This window comes from Diadema setosum, chromosome 8 (assembly GCF_964275005.1).
Source record: "Diadema setosum chromosome 8, eeDiaSeto1, whole genome shotgun sequence".
Lineage (NCBI taxonomy): Eukaryota > Metazoa > Echinodermata > Echinoidea > Diadematoida > Diadematidae > Diadema > Diadema setosum.
The window spans coordinates 40726139-40744207 of NC_092692.1; the positions used below are offsets into that span (position 1 = coordinate 40726139).

Genomic DNA, 18069 nt, shown 5'->3' on the forward strand with positions numbered 1-18069 from the left:
ACACGGAATGACACACAGAGGGCAGTTTGGGTGCTGTAAAAAACTGCTTGGCACTAGATGGCCAGTTTGGACACTATGAAGCTACACATGGTGGTGGAGGTGATTGTTGGCTTTATACCCGCAGTTTCAACCAGTCAGAATTGAGGATTCATCAAATGAGACATACATGATGTATAGTAAATGCTATGACTGGTACACACTCTGACTGATAAGAGTACCAGGTAATACACACTATGTCTGGTGCATTCATTACACACTGACTGTTGTATTAATACACTCTGACTGGTGTACGAATACACACTGTGATCGACATGTTATATGTGAATGTTGTTTGTGATTCTATCTAAAATTGATTTCTCTTTCAGGCTCTGGTGTATCCTTTTAAGATCAGTAGTGAGGATTTTAAGCTTGATGAGACCACACCCAAGGGAAGAGAGAGCAAGAAAGCTGTGGAGGAGTTGACAGCCATCTTGTCTTCACTGCCTCTAGTGGACGACTTCGTTCAGGCTCTCCAGAAACTTACTCACCCTGGATTCATATTCAAGGTAGCCTATACACTGTACATCCTGATACATGGTTGCGTTTGACTCAACTGGTAAATGAAACAGATTGTTAGAGGACAAGGGTTAATTACCATATGACATAAAGTAATGGTAGGTACAGTATAATGTTCCATTGCTCAGATGGATACTGTATAAGCTGTTATTTTCGCAAGTTTCGTGGATCACAGTTGGACCACAAATTTAACAACACATGAAACTGTCGCCATGCTGTGACAAATAGAGTTAAATCAAAACAATGGGAAGTTATTAGAGTTCTATGAAATATGTAAAAATGTTTTCATAAACTGCTTATCTCAAAGGTCAGATTTAATTGAAGTACGATATACAATGTATTGTCCATGTCTTCCACCTAGGAGGTCCAGTGACACTATTAACCTGTTGAGGACGGTTTGATTTTGCTACAACATGTATTTCCTATAGACGCTTGCTGGAGTATACTCGGTACTCGTCCTCAACGGGTTAAAACTTTAGTGCATATGACTAAAAACACTCCATTGTGTGAGAAGTTAGAGGCAGGCAAGTTGACTGCTGGCTGCAGTTAAATTCCACCAGGTTATATTGTGCTTTGCCTATGAGCTGTAGGGGTATGGTAGTACAATGTACTTGAATAAAAGCCCTGATAAAGATGACAAAGTCTAATTTCATATAAAGAATGAACAAGTTCAAACCATTTATCATGTCATGTCACTGTTCTGACTGGTACATATGTTACCTCTTTAGGGTGACAAAATTTTCATCTCAGTATACATGTATTTAAAAAAAAGCTATAATGTAACAATTCTGAAGATGAAAAAATACTAAAAATGATTTTAAAATATTACAGGTATCAGGTTGAGGTCAAACAATATTTCTACATTTTTCTACCTCAATGCTGATGTTCTTTTGCAAAAATGTTGCCAAAATGAAAGAGGTTTATTGCTCTCTTGAAATTTAATTACTTTTTAGATGAATAGTTGGGTCCCAGGGATGTCTGGATATTAAATAAGATTACTTCTCTTAATGCAAAGGACTGGACTGAAAACATCAAGCCACTCATGGATGGCAAGAAGCCAGACGTGTCTATCATCAAGGGGAAGTACAACGAACTCTACCAGGAGTTGTTTGGAGGACTCGAGGTGGAAAGGTCTTCAAGTGGACCCTCAGGAGATGTGTCCAGGAGCTCTCCTTCCATCCAATCTGGAACATTCTGGAAAAAGTTTGCAAGAGTAAATCAACTTCCTTAATGTCTTAGGGACTGTTACTTTCTTACCTGAGAAACATAGGCAAATAAGAAGAAGAATAATAGAGAGAGAAAAAAAAGCAACAACAACCCAGAAATCAGGCCATTGTCACAAGATGTCTTACGTACAAAGCCATTTTGATAGATTCTCCAGCCTTGTGCAGTAATGTGCGTGAAGCAGAAACTTTGTGGTTCTTGACATCTCAGTAAAATGGTACTTGACTCCCCTCCCCTCCCCCCCCCCTAAAAAAAAAAAAGAGAGAGAGAAAATGTTCACAGATCTGACCTTATTTCTTGTTTCCTGTATATGATTATTGATAAACATTTCTACAAAGTGTATGTGTGTTCCCATTAATGGATGTGATGAGTTACTTCGTGAAAACAAATAACTCTCTATGCATGCATTGACTAAATTCGGCCGTAATTTGGTCGATTTTCAGGTTTTGAGTGTTTTGTGTGTTTTTTCTCATGCTCTTTCAAGTGGGCCAAAAAATAAGTTGTGAATCGGTACAGAAAGTTATTTTTAGAAAGTAATTTTGGCAAAATTCCTGAGGAGAGAGGGCGATTAATCTGGCAGAACTGCGTAAGTCGAGATTCGAAATGAATTTTCCGATGTTAATCAGGCAGAACTGCGTAAGTCGACTTACGACAACGCTTGGACCAAGGTGTTCCTACATCCCGCACGTACATGGTATATCTTAACACGCGCGTGCGCGACCTTGGTAGTGACGAACGCGCTGCGCGTTCACGCTAGCAGTGCCTAGCTCGCTAGCTAGACACGTCGTACGGCTACGTGTATTGTACATGACGACAGTCACGCTAAAGCAATAACCCTCGTTACTCTTGGGGGAAATTGCCACTTTCTTTCCTTTCATAGACTGGACAGGCTTCAAAACAGGTCAATATGCGGTATGCCTTACTATTAAGTTTTGCTACAATCTAGTGTTTTTTAAGCCTAGAGCATTTCTAGATCTAACAAACGTTATAGTTTGCATCTTGTCTGACATCACGCTCCAGTCAACTTGAGGCCTAGTCTAGACCTACTTAATACTGCTGCAGCACTTGTCCATTGTTAATGTACGTGAAATCAATGTACTGTGCGGTAGCGTAGGTCACGCGAATCACAATATCTGTAATCCATTGACCATAGCTTTTTATTTTGTTTTTCATTGTAATAAGCGGTTAGTGGGCTTGGATCTATGGGATTGATCTCGATAAGTTTAATGAATATCTGGGATACCGTCCATAACGATGGCATTTTCGATCCAATCCTACAGAAGTCAGAAATTGACCAATACTAACACTTCTACAGTTTACTTTTTAATACAGGTACCGTACCGGTACTCTCAGTAACAGAGTTGTGCAGTAGGGGCCTACTAGACTACTGGGGCCTGAATCGCCGGTTATTCTGTCTTTACTCAGTTTTCTATTTTTCTGGATTTGATTCGGCCAGACATTCTTGAAGTCTGTAATATGAAGAATCTAGAATATACAGGTTAAACGCTAAATTATAAACATTTTGCCCTAGAAATAGATCTGAAACTTAGATTTAGATCTGTGTTCTATACATTACTACTACTAAACATTATAGGCTATAGACTTACTTACCGTTAGTCATAATAGATAGGCAGGTTAGGCTTTACGTTGTTCTTAGATCTACTATAACATTAGTACCTTCTAGGCCTAGATCCCCAATAAACAGTTTAGCTGTAGATTTAGCCCCTACCTCGATATAGAGTCTAGATCTAGAGTCTAGACTAGAAAATCTAGAAACTAATTTTCATTGATCTACTAGTCTGTTATAATGACGCCCCAAAATAGACGTCTGGATGTTACATAGACCTAGACAATCGAGTAGACAGAGTTCGAGAGTTCTCGTACGTTTTTGATAGGCCTGCGTAGATAGTAACGGTTAGAACACTTTAACTACCCTAACGTTAGTACTGTAGTGACAATAAGGCCTACAGTAGGAGTCGACACAAACGAGAACTAGGGTCTATTCTTTTTATTTTCTAATAAAGCTTTAAATAAACCTTTAGTCAGGCCTAGCTCCTAGTATTCTTTAGTTTAAATAGAGTTTAGGCCTTCAGCCAAAAGGGTCTAGGCTTACTCTTACTTTGGGCATAGAGTAGGAATACTAGGATAATGATGAGATCAGTAGGCCTATCGTATGCAGATTCCTACGTACCGCTCTACTAGTCTCTAGATGTCTAGCGTATCGTTAGGCCTGAATAGACTACGGTCTAGACGGTCTACATTGTAGTACCTTTAGTCTTGATGAACAATGTAGCTTAACATCTAGAACCTAGTCTAATATTCTTAATCCAAATGCAATGCTTCATGAGATTGACAATAACCCAAGCAGCAGCCAGGCTTTTGATGTAGCAGTACTTCTTGTGCCGCTACATAATACTGAAACATGAACACAGACTGACAACATTTGGAGAAAGCAAGTTATTTTCCAAATACAAATGAATGGATAAAATGAAATTAAATGTGAATCAATAATGATGACTTTATACAATACAAATATTTCAAAAAAAATTGTACTCGATCTAAAATATTCATTCTTTTGACACTGCATCCGCTGAATAGTAAGAGGGTGGATGGTAAAATACGATAGACAACCCGCAGAAAACAATAGACCGAGATACGTAGTTCTGGTTGATAAACCACGTGTTTATCAGCCAGAACTGCGTATCTCTAGGAAATACGCAGTTCTGGCTGATAAGCACGTGGTTGACGACGAAAAGAGAAAGGTAGTTCTGCCTGATGAAACACGTGCTTATCAGGCAGAACTGCGTATCTCCTAGAGATACGCAGTTCTGCCTGAAAAACCCCCCGCATGGCCAAAAACTTACGCAGTTCTGGCTGATCAACCCGGGCACGTGACCAGAGATACGCAGTTCTGCCAGATTACGATCGCAAAAATTTGGCGACGCTTAATCTGGCAGAACTGCGTAAGTTTTTTAAATTGGTAATTTTTACTACTTAAAAAGGTCAAATTGTCATTTTTTTGCTGGAAATAAATTCTTTAGACCAATTATGACCGAGAAAAGAGGAAAAATGCAACTCATCGTATCTCACTTTAGAAAGGTGTAACATTGAATCTTTAAACCCGATTTCTGGCGTAATGTGTTAAAGGAGATACGCAGTTCTGCCAGATTACGGCCGTTAAAAGTCGCAGAACAGCTCCATGATGGCTTATGCCAAATTCCACAGTTTACAAAGTGTGGAAAACTACTAAGATTCCACAAATTGAAATGCCTTGTAGACAAAAAAAAAAAGAAAAAGAAAGAAGAAATTACAACTGCCTAGCTATTGTCCACAGTTTCCCTGATCTATGAAGTGCTAATGCTTGTTGTAAGCCTACATGTACATGTTGTATGTAAAGACCTAAAAATCTATCCAATACATTCTCTGTTTCATGCATTAGGAGTGGCAAAAGAAATTTGATACAGAATTTGGCCACGATGGAAGCAAGTTGAGTGGCATGTCATTCAAGGTAAACTTTCATGCTGTTACAATAAAGTTAGTCTTTAAAGTTGTTCACTCTCTTTTATTGATGATGATGATGATGATGATGATGATTATTATTATTATTATTATTATTTTTATTAGTATTATTAATAGTTACTGTGATAGTAGTAGTGGTAATAATAATAATAATTATAATAGTAAGTAGTAATATATCTTCATTATCATTGTTTTTGCAGTCAAGTCAAGTTTGAACTGCTTTGCCTTGATATTGATTCATAGAGAGATAATTTCATATATTCAAAGAATAGGGTTCTTTTACTATTATAGATTATTTACATTTGTAATTAATGGACTAAATTTCATCATACAACTTTATTTATCCATCACTGTATGCAAGTAATATCTGGACTGGTATACTGAATGTGCTCTGATATGTTTACATTTATAAACAACGCCTATTTTGCTGGTCCTGTATTTCTGCATGATTTTAAGTATCTTTGCAGGGTGTTGATTTGTTTAACCCTGAACATTGGATATGATATTTTTTCTTGCTCTGCTGTTGTGATGCTATCGAAAGTGTACATGTATATGTGCTTTGTCATACATAGTGTTACTGTGATATAAGAATAAAAGTCCCAAAGATAGTAATCAGATTTTGATAATGATAGCCTAATGCAAAGGGATTAATAGTGATGAAATTTTGACCATCAGGCTCTCCAAACAATATTCAAGAAGCTGTATGACAAAATGAATCCCGGTGGACCAAACAGTAACCCAGGCAACCTGATGGAATACTCTTCTTGGTTCTCTTCTTTCCACTCCATGCAAGGAGATGAACTTGAAATACCAGGTAAGTTGTTAATTCCTGCTTAGTAACACTCATTAATATTTTCACTCTTGGACGCATGGAAACAGATTTTGATATTGTGATATTGTGTTTATTTATTTGTAATTTTGTCCAAAGACTAATCTTGGCGCTGAGATCAGGGAAGTGCGAAAAGAGAAATATAAGATACATTTGCCTCATTAATCCTTTCAAAGGTCAATACAGTGGAATTAAGAAGCCAATGCCAGAATACCATGTGAAGATTGCTGGCTTTGAAGAACAGGTACGAACACTGACGTCACTCAGAAAACCAAAATGCATCACCATTCGAGGTAACGATGAATGTGAGTACCTGTTCCTGGTGAAGGTTGGAGAAGACCTGCGCATGGACCAGAGGATTGAACAACTCTTTGGAATCATGAATGGCATTCTGGGACAAGATGCAGCATGTGGCCAACGAGGGCTCTCTTTAATCACTTATCAAGTGATTCCCATGACACCAAGGTACGTTGTATGATTGGTTGAGTTGGCAAATCTCAGTGGTTTATTTCATGTCTAGTGTTTCATTACCACTTTGTTCTTAAAAAAAAATGTTAAAAATATATTTCCCTCAAACTTCCCTTCATATTTACAATGTGTGTGATTTGATGGACAATTTTCATGTAACTAGATAATGTCTCATATTTGTCGAACCCACCGGAGGTGAGGGGAGACTAAGGGATCGCCTGTGGTGTCTGTCCGTCCGTCGTCCCTCTGTTCGTCGTCCGTCCGTCCGTCGTCTGTCCGTAACGCTATAAAAACTTGAATAACTCTGTACTCTGGGCTTCAATTTGAATCAAACTTGGAGGGAAGAGTGGTCATACAGTTTTACCTTTTACCAAGTATGAAGGTCACCTCAAGGTTAAAGGTCACAGGCAGGGGTCAATGAACTTTTAGGGCCCAATGTTAAAGGGGATGGCTAGTAACTGATCAGTGGGAATCAATGAAAATGTTGGGGGATGATTGTTCCAATTCTTGTGGGATTCTTTTAAGATCTACAGTACATATCTATTGTTGTGTACAAATTATTTGCTTGAGAACAGTCTCATATTCAAGTAATGTGCAGTGTAATGCCCTGTCACTGTACAGGCATGCTAACCTGGAAACATTACGCTGCACATATACTTGAATATGAGACCATTCTGAAGCAAATAATTTTCACACAACAATAGATATATAATGTACTCTTCAATGAATCCCACAAGGATTGGAACAATCATCCCCCAGCATTTCCACTGATTCCCACTGATCAGTTACTAGCCTTCCCCTTTAAGTTTTAAGGGCGCGTTTCAATTATGGGCCATAACTTTTGATCCGTAAGTGTATTTGTGACCAAACTTGGATGGTAGATGTACCTTGGGGAGTTGATGGTCACCACAAGGTCAAAGGTCACAGGCAGGGGTCAATGAACTTTTAGGGCCCAATGTACTGTGCATTTAATTATGACTCCTAACTTTTGATCCATAGGTCCATTTGTGAACAAAAAAAAAAAAAAGAAGGTGTTGTACGTTTGTGGGTGAAACACATTACGGCACTTGCCTTGTTTGTTCATGTCACAGTTATGGTTTCAAAATCAGACACTTAAATCGCAAAGTTTTTACATTTTTGTGTCAATGCAGAGGCTGGTATTGGTTTCTTTATTTTTATTTCTTTAGCTTGATTGTTATTTGGTTTTATTTCATGATTATTTTCTAGGCTGGGAATAATAGAATGGGTGAAGAAGACGACTACCTTGAAAGATTTCATCAATGGAGCACTGACAGAGAGGGAATCAAAGCTAGTGAAATCCAAGTAAGGCAGAATCACAAACATTGTACATTCTTCCACGTTTCCTTTGCATTTCTTCTGTTAAAGTAAACTTTACAGGAACTACAAGTAGGGAGATGTAACTTTCTGCTGCCTTTGTTGATCATTTAATACTAATGTCAAACTTAAAAACTTAAAAATGTTAATCAATATAAACTATGCTTATTTGCCAATATAAAACCTGAAGTCAACATCGTACAAGTACATGTACACCATGGTGAATTCTTGGTAACGCCAATGCGCAGAAAACTTCTGCACACACTGAAAAGCCGTGTCACAGATGCACTGTGGGATTCCTTGGTGCCATTGTCGCTTCTGGTTGTCTCGCACGCGTCACAGTTCCAGTACGATTCAATGGAGTTATTTGTCTGCTTTTTCTATGTTACTCCTTTTTTCTTGGCTATAATTCAGCTTTAAAAGAGTTGAAAGTTTCTAAATTTACTGATTTGCAGTCACGAGACTCGTTCTATGTGCTGGTGACATGATGGAAAGCGAAGAAATCTCGAAAAAAAAAATACCCCTGGATAAAGACAGAACGTGACCTGAGTGCATATGAACCCAAAACTAGGGCGCAATGCATCAGAAACACTGCTCTGCGCACAGCACCTAGGTATTAGCGATACAGATAATTCATACTTTAACCTGTTGAGGACGAGTCCCGAGGGTATACTCGGGCAGGTGTCTGTGGGAAGTGCATGTTGTAGCAAAGTCAGTCTGTCCTGAACAGGTTAACCACATACTACTAGGCTTTTATCTGATAAAAGTCATGATTTTGCCTGTAGAGACAATACACACACAAATACATGTGTCTGTGTTTATTAATTGTGTTTGTTTATCTACAGGACGAATGGACCAGGTGCTCTCTTGCAAGCTTGGATGTCAAAGTTCAGCAAATTTGATGGAGTGTGGGGTCACTTCTATGCTGCCATGTTCATGTAAGGAATCGAAATATTAGCATGAGATCTATTTTAATGTCAACCAACTTGAATCCATTCCAAGCTCTTTATAATATGATTGTATAACAATGCACAAGGGCTTATGTGAAGACTTACATGAAATATGACTTTTCTGTGTGAATTTCATAACATTTTGTTGATTAGTAGTTTCCATGTCTGTTGTACAGGTGGAAGCGAGTCTGAAGAGTGTGATTAAGTAGGTACAGACATCTCACTTTAGACTGTACAGTCAGATTGCAGCTTCCTTACCCTGATTATCACAATCCTAGGATCAACACTTCAGCTTTGAAGTTTTAAATAGATAGATTGTGGCTTCTTGACAGATAATTCTTGAGGGAATAATGTCATATCAGGCCTGTCAGATTACGGCTTGACTCAGAATCGGAGTGTTTTGCTTTTTTAACTCTATTTAGTCAGTCTTAATGCCATCTGATCTCTAGAATATTACATTGTACTTCATCGAAGCATTCGCAATCATGCTGTCGTTTTGTGTTTTTTTAATGTTACATTGTAGGTGTGTTTCTATGACATATTGATTTCATTATTTGTTAATATTTTAGGAAAGCTGATGCCAAGCATACCATAGAGGAATTCAGAAAGAGAGAAAGAACGATCCCATGGGACTTATTCAGGTGAGTTGGAAGATGGCAAAGTCCATTCATGATATGCCATAGAATATCTCCTTTCCCTCATACATTTACATCAATTGGTGACAGTTACTTTACTTATTTTGTTTCATGATTCTTAATCTAATGAGTATAGGATTGAAAAATTCATGTACTGAAAATTTTGGAAGTCTTTAGATGGCTGTATAGAAAATAGGCAGTTGGAAATAATTGCCTCCTGTTTTTTTTATGCCTCTGCCAACGAAGTGGCCGGAGGCATTATGTTTTCGGGTCATCCGTCCGTCCGTCTGTCCGTCCGTCCGTCCGTCCGTCCCGTTTTGTTTTTGTCGATATCTCAAGAACCGTGTGGTGGTTTTACATCAAACTTAGTATGAGGGTATATCCTTGGAAAATAATACTTTGTGTGGATTTTAGGGTCATGGGGTCAAAGGTCACAGGTTATTTTGTGGAAAAAAAGGTTGAAAATTCATGTTTTTCTCCATATCTCGCAAATGCTTCGAGGTATCTTCATGGAACTTAGTATATATTATGCTTGTTCCAATGGGCAGTGATTATCTAGGGAAATTGGGGGTAATGGTTCAAAGGTCAGGGGGTCAAAGGTCAAGGTCAACTCCTCAAAATATTACTATTTTCCTTATATTTATGCAATGCCTGAAGGTTTTTTTTTAACTTGATGTATACATGTATTACCCAATATATATTCTGTGAGAAGTTTTGCCAAAAGGTCAAAGGTCAAAAGGTCAAAGGTCAAGTGAAAGTGCTGTATTGCACTTTTTCCTCCATGTCTCAAAAGTAACTCAAGGTATCATCATGAAACTTACATATTTATGCATGTTCAACCTAACAGTGATTCTCTTTGGAACTGTGAGGTCAAAGGTCAAAGGCCAGGTTTAGATAATGCTATTTTCCCATTTGATATTGAAATTATACTTTTTCTCAATACCTTGAGAATTACTCAATGCATAAACTTATAAAAGGGTCAAAAGTCAAGTAAAAATCATCAGTTCCCCAAATACCTGCACTCTGACGTTTTAATCATTCGTCCAATTGAACCTAGTTCTAGGAAAGTGAACATTCAGCACATTTGTGTCAAACCTGTCATTTTAATATTTTGCCAATTGTGTGAAACTGTCATCACACATTGTCAAGACATTGTACTATAGACCTACATGTATTAGGAGAACCATGCATTATGGCGGAGGCATATCGGTTGCCGTAGCGATATATCTAGTTATCACATGCTGTAAAGAGTGATGCAAGGACATTGAAACCTTTACTATCAAACAGTCAAGTCTGTGAATACATGATCTACATGTTCCCTAACTGAGGCCTTTGTTCAAGTAAAAGATTGGTCAAATAAGTCACAAAATACAGCAGTTTTAGTCACTGTGGCTGCTGCTTAACAGCAAATCCAATCTACTGTTTGCATTTTTGATATGGAAAGTTCAATAAATACAGTCACAACAATGAAGCAAAACCTACATGTACGGGAGAGTGTTTACCGAAAAATCATTATTCATGGAGAAATATATGATTTCAGAAAGTTTCAGGTTACCTGAACAATATAGGTGTCAGTTTAAAGTAAGAAATGGCTCTGGGGAAATAAAATGTATTGCTAAAACAAATTAGCATCTACAGCTGTACATGTATAACAGTGGTTAGCAATTAGCAACAGCCCATTCTGCATCCTGTAAATGATAGGTTTGAATCAGGTTTGAATCAGGTGTAGATCTTTTGATTTAGTATGCATACTTCCACTACTGCTCCAGAGGTAAAGTATATAGATCTTTATAGGTTTCATGATTGATTTTCTCAGTCTTTTATATGTGCAGTATTTAGCCTTCCTTGCACTGATTGTAGCATGGGACATATAAAGTAATCATATCCAAAGTTTATGACTTTTCTTACTTCCAATGTCTTTGTGAAACAGCAATGATTTAGAGGCTGCTCTTAGGCTGCAAGGAGGCCTAATGTAGCTTTTACAATGAGAGTGAATTATTTGTAGTAAACTTTATCCTGTATCAGTTTGCATTGAGAAGAAGTTACATTTTGAAAGGATTAGCAGGAGTGGGTGTGTGAAGAACGGAAGGGTTAGCTCAGTAAAGCAGTACTAGTATTCTGGAGTAATCAGTGCATGTAAATCCAAATTGATTCGTTACAAGTTATGGCATGTATATTTATATATTATATCATTTGATGTGTTATGAGAGGTGGCTGTATACCACCATACTGTTTGATATGTTACAAAGCGTGTCTGTTTATACCATTTGATAAGTTAGTAGGCGTGCCTGTTCATATGCCATTTGATATATTACTAAATGTGCCTGTTCATATCATTTAATACATTACTAGACGTGCCTTCATGCAGCTGAGTTCATCTCCAGAGGCTTTCCTCACCCTCCGAGCTGAGTTTGCTCACTCATACGCTGTACTCTGTATTTGTCAATACATCTTGGGTATCGGTGACCGCCATCTTTCCAACTTCCTGGTCAGTCTTGAAACTGGACGTATAGTGGGCATTGACTTTGGTCACTCCTTTGGTTCAGCCACGCAGGTGAGTGATGATATTTGTTTGTTGTGGTTTACTTGTCTTCCTTTGGTCTTGTTTTTTTAAATATTTATTTTGTGTTTTGCTTTTTCTGAACCAACCAATCTGTCAGCATAACAAACAAATGCAATGAGGGCTTTATAGCAGTACATGCACCTCATAAGTGTAGAATCACGCAAAAGAGGGTAAAAGGAAACTATTATTGCTGTTTCATTTGGAACTTTAATATGGGGTCCGCTCGTGATACTCAGAATGTTGGCAATACGTTTCATCTGTGATAGTCTTAATTCAGTCCGTGTTACACTATTCTACATCTCCCCCCAAGCTAATTAATCTCACAGTCCAAAGTTCCGTTTGAAATATATTCAAACTCCGTTGAAATCAAATTCTTCAGTCGAACAGTTCTTATTACATTCTTCACCAGTCCTTTTAAGTTTCTATTTTAGAAAGAGTGTTTAATAAATCAGTCCAAACTTTCATTCTGATACATATCCAAAAGTCCAAAAATTTCAACCCAAATTCTATTTTAGGTTAGCTCATTATTTTAGTTTTTTATTCTCAAATCGAGAGCCGCTGTGGTGGTTTTACTAGACGACCAGATCGAGTTCTCGTCTCAGGCGGCGCTCGTGGTTGTGAGTCCCCCTGTCGGCCCCTGGTTACCTGCTAGGCTCATGGTGGACTCGAAGATGCCTCCGGCTCAGCAACTCGGTTGTCCTGTGGCACCTCCACGTAAACCTCTTCTGGTGGATCCTGCTGCGGCATTGTGGATGGCTGCCCCTGGAGAGCAACCAAGGCACTTCTGTTCCGTCGCACTATCCCCTGTTTTGTCTGGATATGGTAGGACCTCGGCTGTTCTGCTTTTCCCATTACCTCTCCGAAGCGAGCTTGATCTCGAACCCAGACGGCATCTCCTGGCTGAAGGTCTCGGAGAACATGCGATGAATGGCGCCTGTCATAGTTCGCCATTTGGTTTGTGCGATATTTGTCCTTCTTTCTCACATTCTCCAAGTCCTGTGTTTTCACTCTAGGCATGAGTGTTTGAGGGAGAACAGGAAGTTGCGTCCTCAGTCGCCTTCCCATGAGGAGCTCGCATGGTGCCATACCATTCTGCAATGGTGTCGACCGGTAGCTTAGGAGTGCAAGCTGGATGTCCTTGTTTTTCCTCAGCAAGGCCTTCACTGTGCGCACTCCCCTCTCTGCTTCACCATTTGCTTGTGGATATCTTGTTGAACTGGTTATATGGACAACTTCATACTCCTTGGTGAACTTTTGGAAGTTTTCATTTGCAAATTGTGGTCCATTGTCCGAGATTACCAAATTCGGAATCCCATGGGTTGCAAAAATCTCCTTTAGTGATTGGATCACTGCTTCCGAAGATTGGCCACGTAGTACTTTGACCTCGATCCATCTTGAGTCGTAGTCAACTACTATCAAGAACAACTTTCCTTTGTGTTCAAAGAGGTCCATTCCTAGTCATTCCCATGGCCTTGTAGGAAATGACGATGTCATCAGTGGCTCTTTCGTCTCTTGGCGGTGGATGGCACATGTTATGCATCTGGAAATCATTTCCTCCACATTCTTGGATAGACCAGGCCACCACACTGATTCTTTTGCTCTTGCTCTGCACTTTGTGATTCCCAAATGTCCTTGGTGTAGTTTCTGGAGGATGCCCATTTTCAGGATCGTAGGAATCACCAATCTCTCATCGTAGATCAACAGATCATCAACAACGGTCAAGTGTTCTCTGTGTTCATGTACTGTCTCAGGACTGGATTGTGTGGCATGTAATCTGGCCATCCTTTGACACAGTACTGTCTGGTTTGAGCTCATATTTCATCTGAATTTTGTGCTTCTCTGATTTGATCCAGTCTTTCTTTGGATGCTTGATGATTCGCGGTTGTGGCTGATGCGAATGTTTCAACCTCGTCAACCAAGGTGACCTCACCCTTTCCCGGCATCATGACAGGTGCGCGTGATAGGGTATCCGCCGTCAACTGCTGCTTTCCTGGAACGTAGACTGTCCTTGCATCAAATCTCATCATCCGCAATCTGAACCGTTGAAGTTTTGGGGCATTTTTGCTAGTTCTTTGGAGTTCAAGAGTGTGACCAGTGGTTTGTGGTCAGTCTCTACCTGGAAGTGTAGACCAAGGACATTGTCTGTGAACTTCTCGCATGCCCATGTTGCTGCTAGAGCTTCTTTTTCTATCACTGCATACCTCTGTTCTTTCTCTGTGAGTGAGCGTGATGCATAGCACACTGGCCTGCACTTTCCATCTGACTGCACGTGATACAGGACTGCCCCCTTTCCTGTATTGGATGCATCTGCGGCGATGATTGTAGGGAGTCCTGGGTCATAGTGGGCTAATACCTCAGGTGATACTAGCTTGTCTTTGATTCGCTCAAAAGACCTCTGCTGTTCTTCTCCCCATTTCCATGCATTGTCCTTGCATAGAAGCTGACGTAGAGGCTCGTTCATGTCTGCAAGTCCAGGTATGAACTTTCCTACCTGGTTCACCATGCCCATGAACCGTTGGAGTTCCTTTACATTCCTGGGGGCTGGGAATTCTCTGATCGCTCTCATTTTGTTTGGATCAGCCTTCACACCAGTTTCATCGATGATATGCCCCAGGAATTTCACCCGCTGCTGTGAGAACTCACATTTGTCATTCAGTGTGAGTCCTGCTTCATGTAGGCGTTGAAGGACTGCCCGCACTCTGGTGTCATGTTCCTTTTGATTTTGTCCATGTATCAGCACATCATCCATGTGACAAATGACCCCATCCTGTCCTTCCAAGATGGATGACATTGTCTTTTGGAAGACCTCCGGTGCTGACGCTATGCCAAAGGGTAGTCTGTTGAAGCAAAATCTCCCATATGGTGTGATGAACGTGGTCAGGAGTCTTGATTCCTGATCTAGCGGTACCTGCCAAAACCCGCTGTTTGCATCGAGTTTGGAAAATATAGAGCTTTTTCCTAGCTTGGCGAGGCTTTCATCTATAGACGACATCGGGTGGATTTCTCGTTCGTCTGCTTTGTTGAGTTGGGTGAGATCCACACAAATTCGTATTGACCCGTTTGTCTTGGGCACTGGGACCATCCCTGAGCACCATTTTGGAGGCTTTGACACCTGAGAAATCACTCCTTGTGGAAGCATTGAGTCCAGTTCTTTTTTCACTTTGGGAAGCAGAGGATGGGGGACCTTTCTCGGTGCATACAAACAATGTGGTTTAGCATCCGCAGACAGGGTGATATGGTGTGTCCTTTTCAGATGTCCCAGTCCTTGAAACAAGTGTCCCCTTGATTGTCAAGTTCACCGACAAGGACGATGAGTCTCAAATCTGTACATGCTGTTCTCCAGTCGTTCTGTTGAGCAGTGAACATGGTTGATTTTCGATCACATACATTGTTTCTGTGATTTGTTTGTCTTTGTACTGCAGGTTTGCTTTCATTTGCCCAATGACTGTAAGAACTTTCCCTCCTGGACCATGTAGTTTCTTACTTGTTGGCTGAAGAATGCTTTTGTCCAGCCATGGCATAGATTCTGAGAGTACTGAAACTGCAGCACCAGTGTCCAACTGGAAGTTTGTTTCATTTCCATTCACTTGAATATCAGCACCCCAGTACTGTTTGTCTGTTTCTCGGACTTCACCGAGGAAGGGAACCTCAAGAAAGGAATCATCATCTCCTTCCGCTCCATCTATTTCATGGACTCTCCCTTGTTTTTGTTTGTCTTTGTATTTGTTTGGTGGAGGCTTTCTGCTATGGCACACAGACTGAAAGTGGCCCATCTTTCCACATTGATGACACTTTACGTCTTTTGCAGGGCAATTTATGCGGTTATGTCTAGCTCTGCCACACCATTTACAGTTACCTTGTGATGGAATGGACGTCTTCCCACTTCCCTGGTTGTGTGAAGTGAACGATTTGCCCCGCGTATTTGTAGCCATAGGCTTATGCTTGAAGCCAACATGTTCAACAGTCGGGTCTGATTTTGTACCCTCTGATTCCCCTCTGACAACGTTCTTATTTTGTTTCCTTGCTTCAGTTTGTCTGCTTAGTTGTACTGCTTTGGTCAGGTTTAAGTCCTCTCGTGATTGCAAGTGATCTGATAAGGCATCATCAAGCACTCCAACCACTATTCTGTCCCTTATCAGCTCATCTTTCAATGTTCCATATTCACAGTCTTCAGCTAATCTGTACAGGTCATTGATAAATGAGTCAACACTTTCACCCGGGCGCTGTGTGCGTTTGTTGAACTTTGCTCTCTCAACAATAGTGTTTTTCCGTAGATTGAAATATTTGTTCATTGCCGTGATCACCTCATCATATTTCGCTGTTGATTCATTCACTCCGTGCGTTACTAGTATGTCATCAGCACAATCACCCATTGCGTACAATAGTGTACTGACCTGTTCGCTGTCTGCTTGCTCTGCAAGCCCCGATGCAGTGCGATAGCGGCTGAATCTCCGAAGCCATTTCGACCACTGTTCTGCCTGATTTAGTCCAGCAATTTTCTTGAAACTTTCTGGTAAAGGCAGATTTTTCTCCATAGTTCGTTTACCGCCGCTGCCACCATGTAGAATCACGCAAAAGAGGGTAAAAGGAAACCATAATTGCCGTTTTATTTGGAACTTTAATATGGGGTCCACACGTGATACTCAGAACGTTGACAATACGTTTCATCCGTGATAGTCTTAATTCAGTCCGTGTTACATTATTCTACAATAAGCACAATTCTTCTCTTATTGGTATCATATTGGTATGATATACCAAGAAGTCTTAGGGGTTTGTTAGTGTTCAAATTTGTGCTTGATTTGCATTACCAAATCCCCATTAACCAATCTCTGTGTTCTGCAGTTCCTTCCCATTCCAGAGTTGATTCCGTTCAGACTGACAAATCAGATTGTCAACGTAATGCAACCAATGAAAATTGAGGGCATACTTCAAAGTTCCATGGTGTATGTATTGCGAGCTCTTCGCCAGAACCACGAGCTGCTGCTGAACACCATGGATGTTTTCATCAAGGAGCCATCGGTTGACTGGAAGGTGAGAGAAAGAATATGATATCTCAGCTTGAAGATATAGCATGTTTATTCCTTTAATACTACCATAAGACAATGATTAACATGGGTTTTTTAATATTTGTTTGTTTGTTTATTATTGGAAGCAGCTTTAGAACACCCATCCTGAATTAGTTGGCAGTTAGGGAACTCAACTGATCATGTCTACATGACTGACAGACATGCTGCAACTCCTCTGTTTTGTTTGAGACCAGCTGATTTGTGTTTGCCTCCGAATGCTCTGTTTCTTCCATGACACTACAGTAGATCTTCTTCATTTTGGTCAGTTTATTTTCTCTGAGAGACAGAAAATACTGTTGCTGTGTTTTGTCTTCAGACTGTCTGAGAGAAAATAAAAGTGCTGGTCATTAATCACTGCATGTCAAGCTCTATTCACCACTATGCCAATAATCTAGTAAAAATGCTGATTTTTCAGTGTCAAAACTAATTTTTATTTCCATAGAGCTTTGCCAGGAAGCAGGCAGCCACACTCCGCCTGTCAGTGAAAGACCAGGAGGACAGTGCGTGGTATCCCAAGCAGAAGATTAGCTATGCTCGTCTCAAGCTGGAAGGAGCAAACCCAACGTACATTACAAGGTTATTATCACATTCTTTCTGATACATACTTACTGTAGTTACAGCAGTATGTGCCTCGAATTTTCATGGTATTTCTTTGCAGAATTAGCATGTGAAAATAGTGATTTATTCAAATTTGTCACGGCCGGTTTTAAAAATAATGTTTGTGTCAATCTCTTTTCCATGAAAAAATGTGTACAGCCACTGAATATGACATAAGGTTCATAACAAACAATTTCCTTTGCACACTAGATTCCTGTGTCTTACTTTCATTCACTGCTGATCTAATTATTACGTGTGTGTGGTGTGTGATATTAGAAAAAAATAATCCAGAAGAACATGTCTACTTTCACCAAGAAGACCAATCCCC

At 39.9% G+C, this 18069-nt stretch overlaps 1 protein-coding gene across 1 annotated transcript in view; it reads left to right on the forward strand.

Moving 5' to 3' along the window:
* Positions 1 to 18069, forward strand: part of LOC140231591 (DNA-dependent protein kinase catalytic subunit-like) — a 119973-nt gene that overhangs the window by 98679 nt on the left and 3225 nt on the right. Inside the window, exons 77-87 of the mRNA XM_072311737.1 lie at positions 366 to 545; positions 1571 to 1768; positions 5219 to 5287; positions 5974 to 6112; positions 6304 to 6592; positions 7823 to 7918; positions 8776 to 8868; positions 9450 to 9521; positions 11868 to 12069; positions 16921 to 17109; positions 17587 to 17720. Coding sequence (XP_072167838.1) covers positions 366 to 545; positions 1571 to 1768; positions 5219 to 5287; positions 5974 to 6112; positions 6304 to 6592; positions 7823 to 7918; positions 8776 to 8868; positions 9450 to 9521; positions 11868 to 12069; positions 16921 to 17109; positions 17587 to 17720 — 1661 coding nt within the window. The remainder of the gene's footprint in view (positions 1 to 365; positions 546 to 1570; positions 1769 to 5218; positions 5288 to 5973; positions 6113 to 6303; positions 6593 to 7822; positions 7919 to 8775; positions 8869 to 9449; positions 9522 to 11867; positions 12070 to 16920; positions 17110 to 17586; positions 17721 to 18069) is intronic.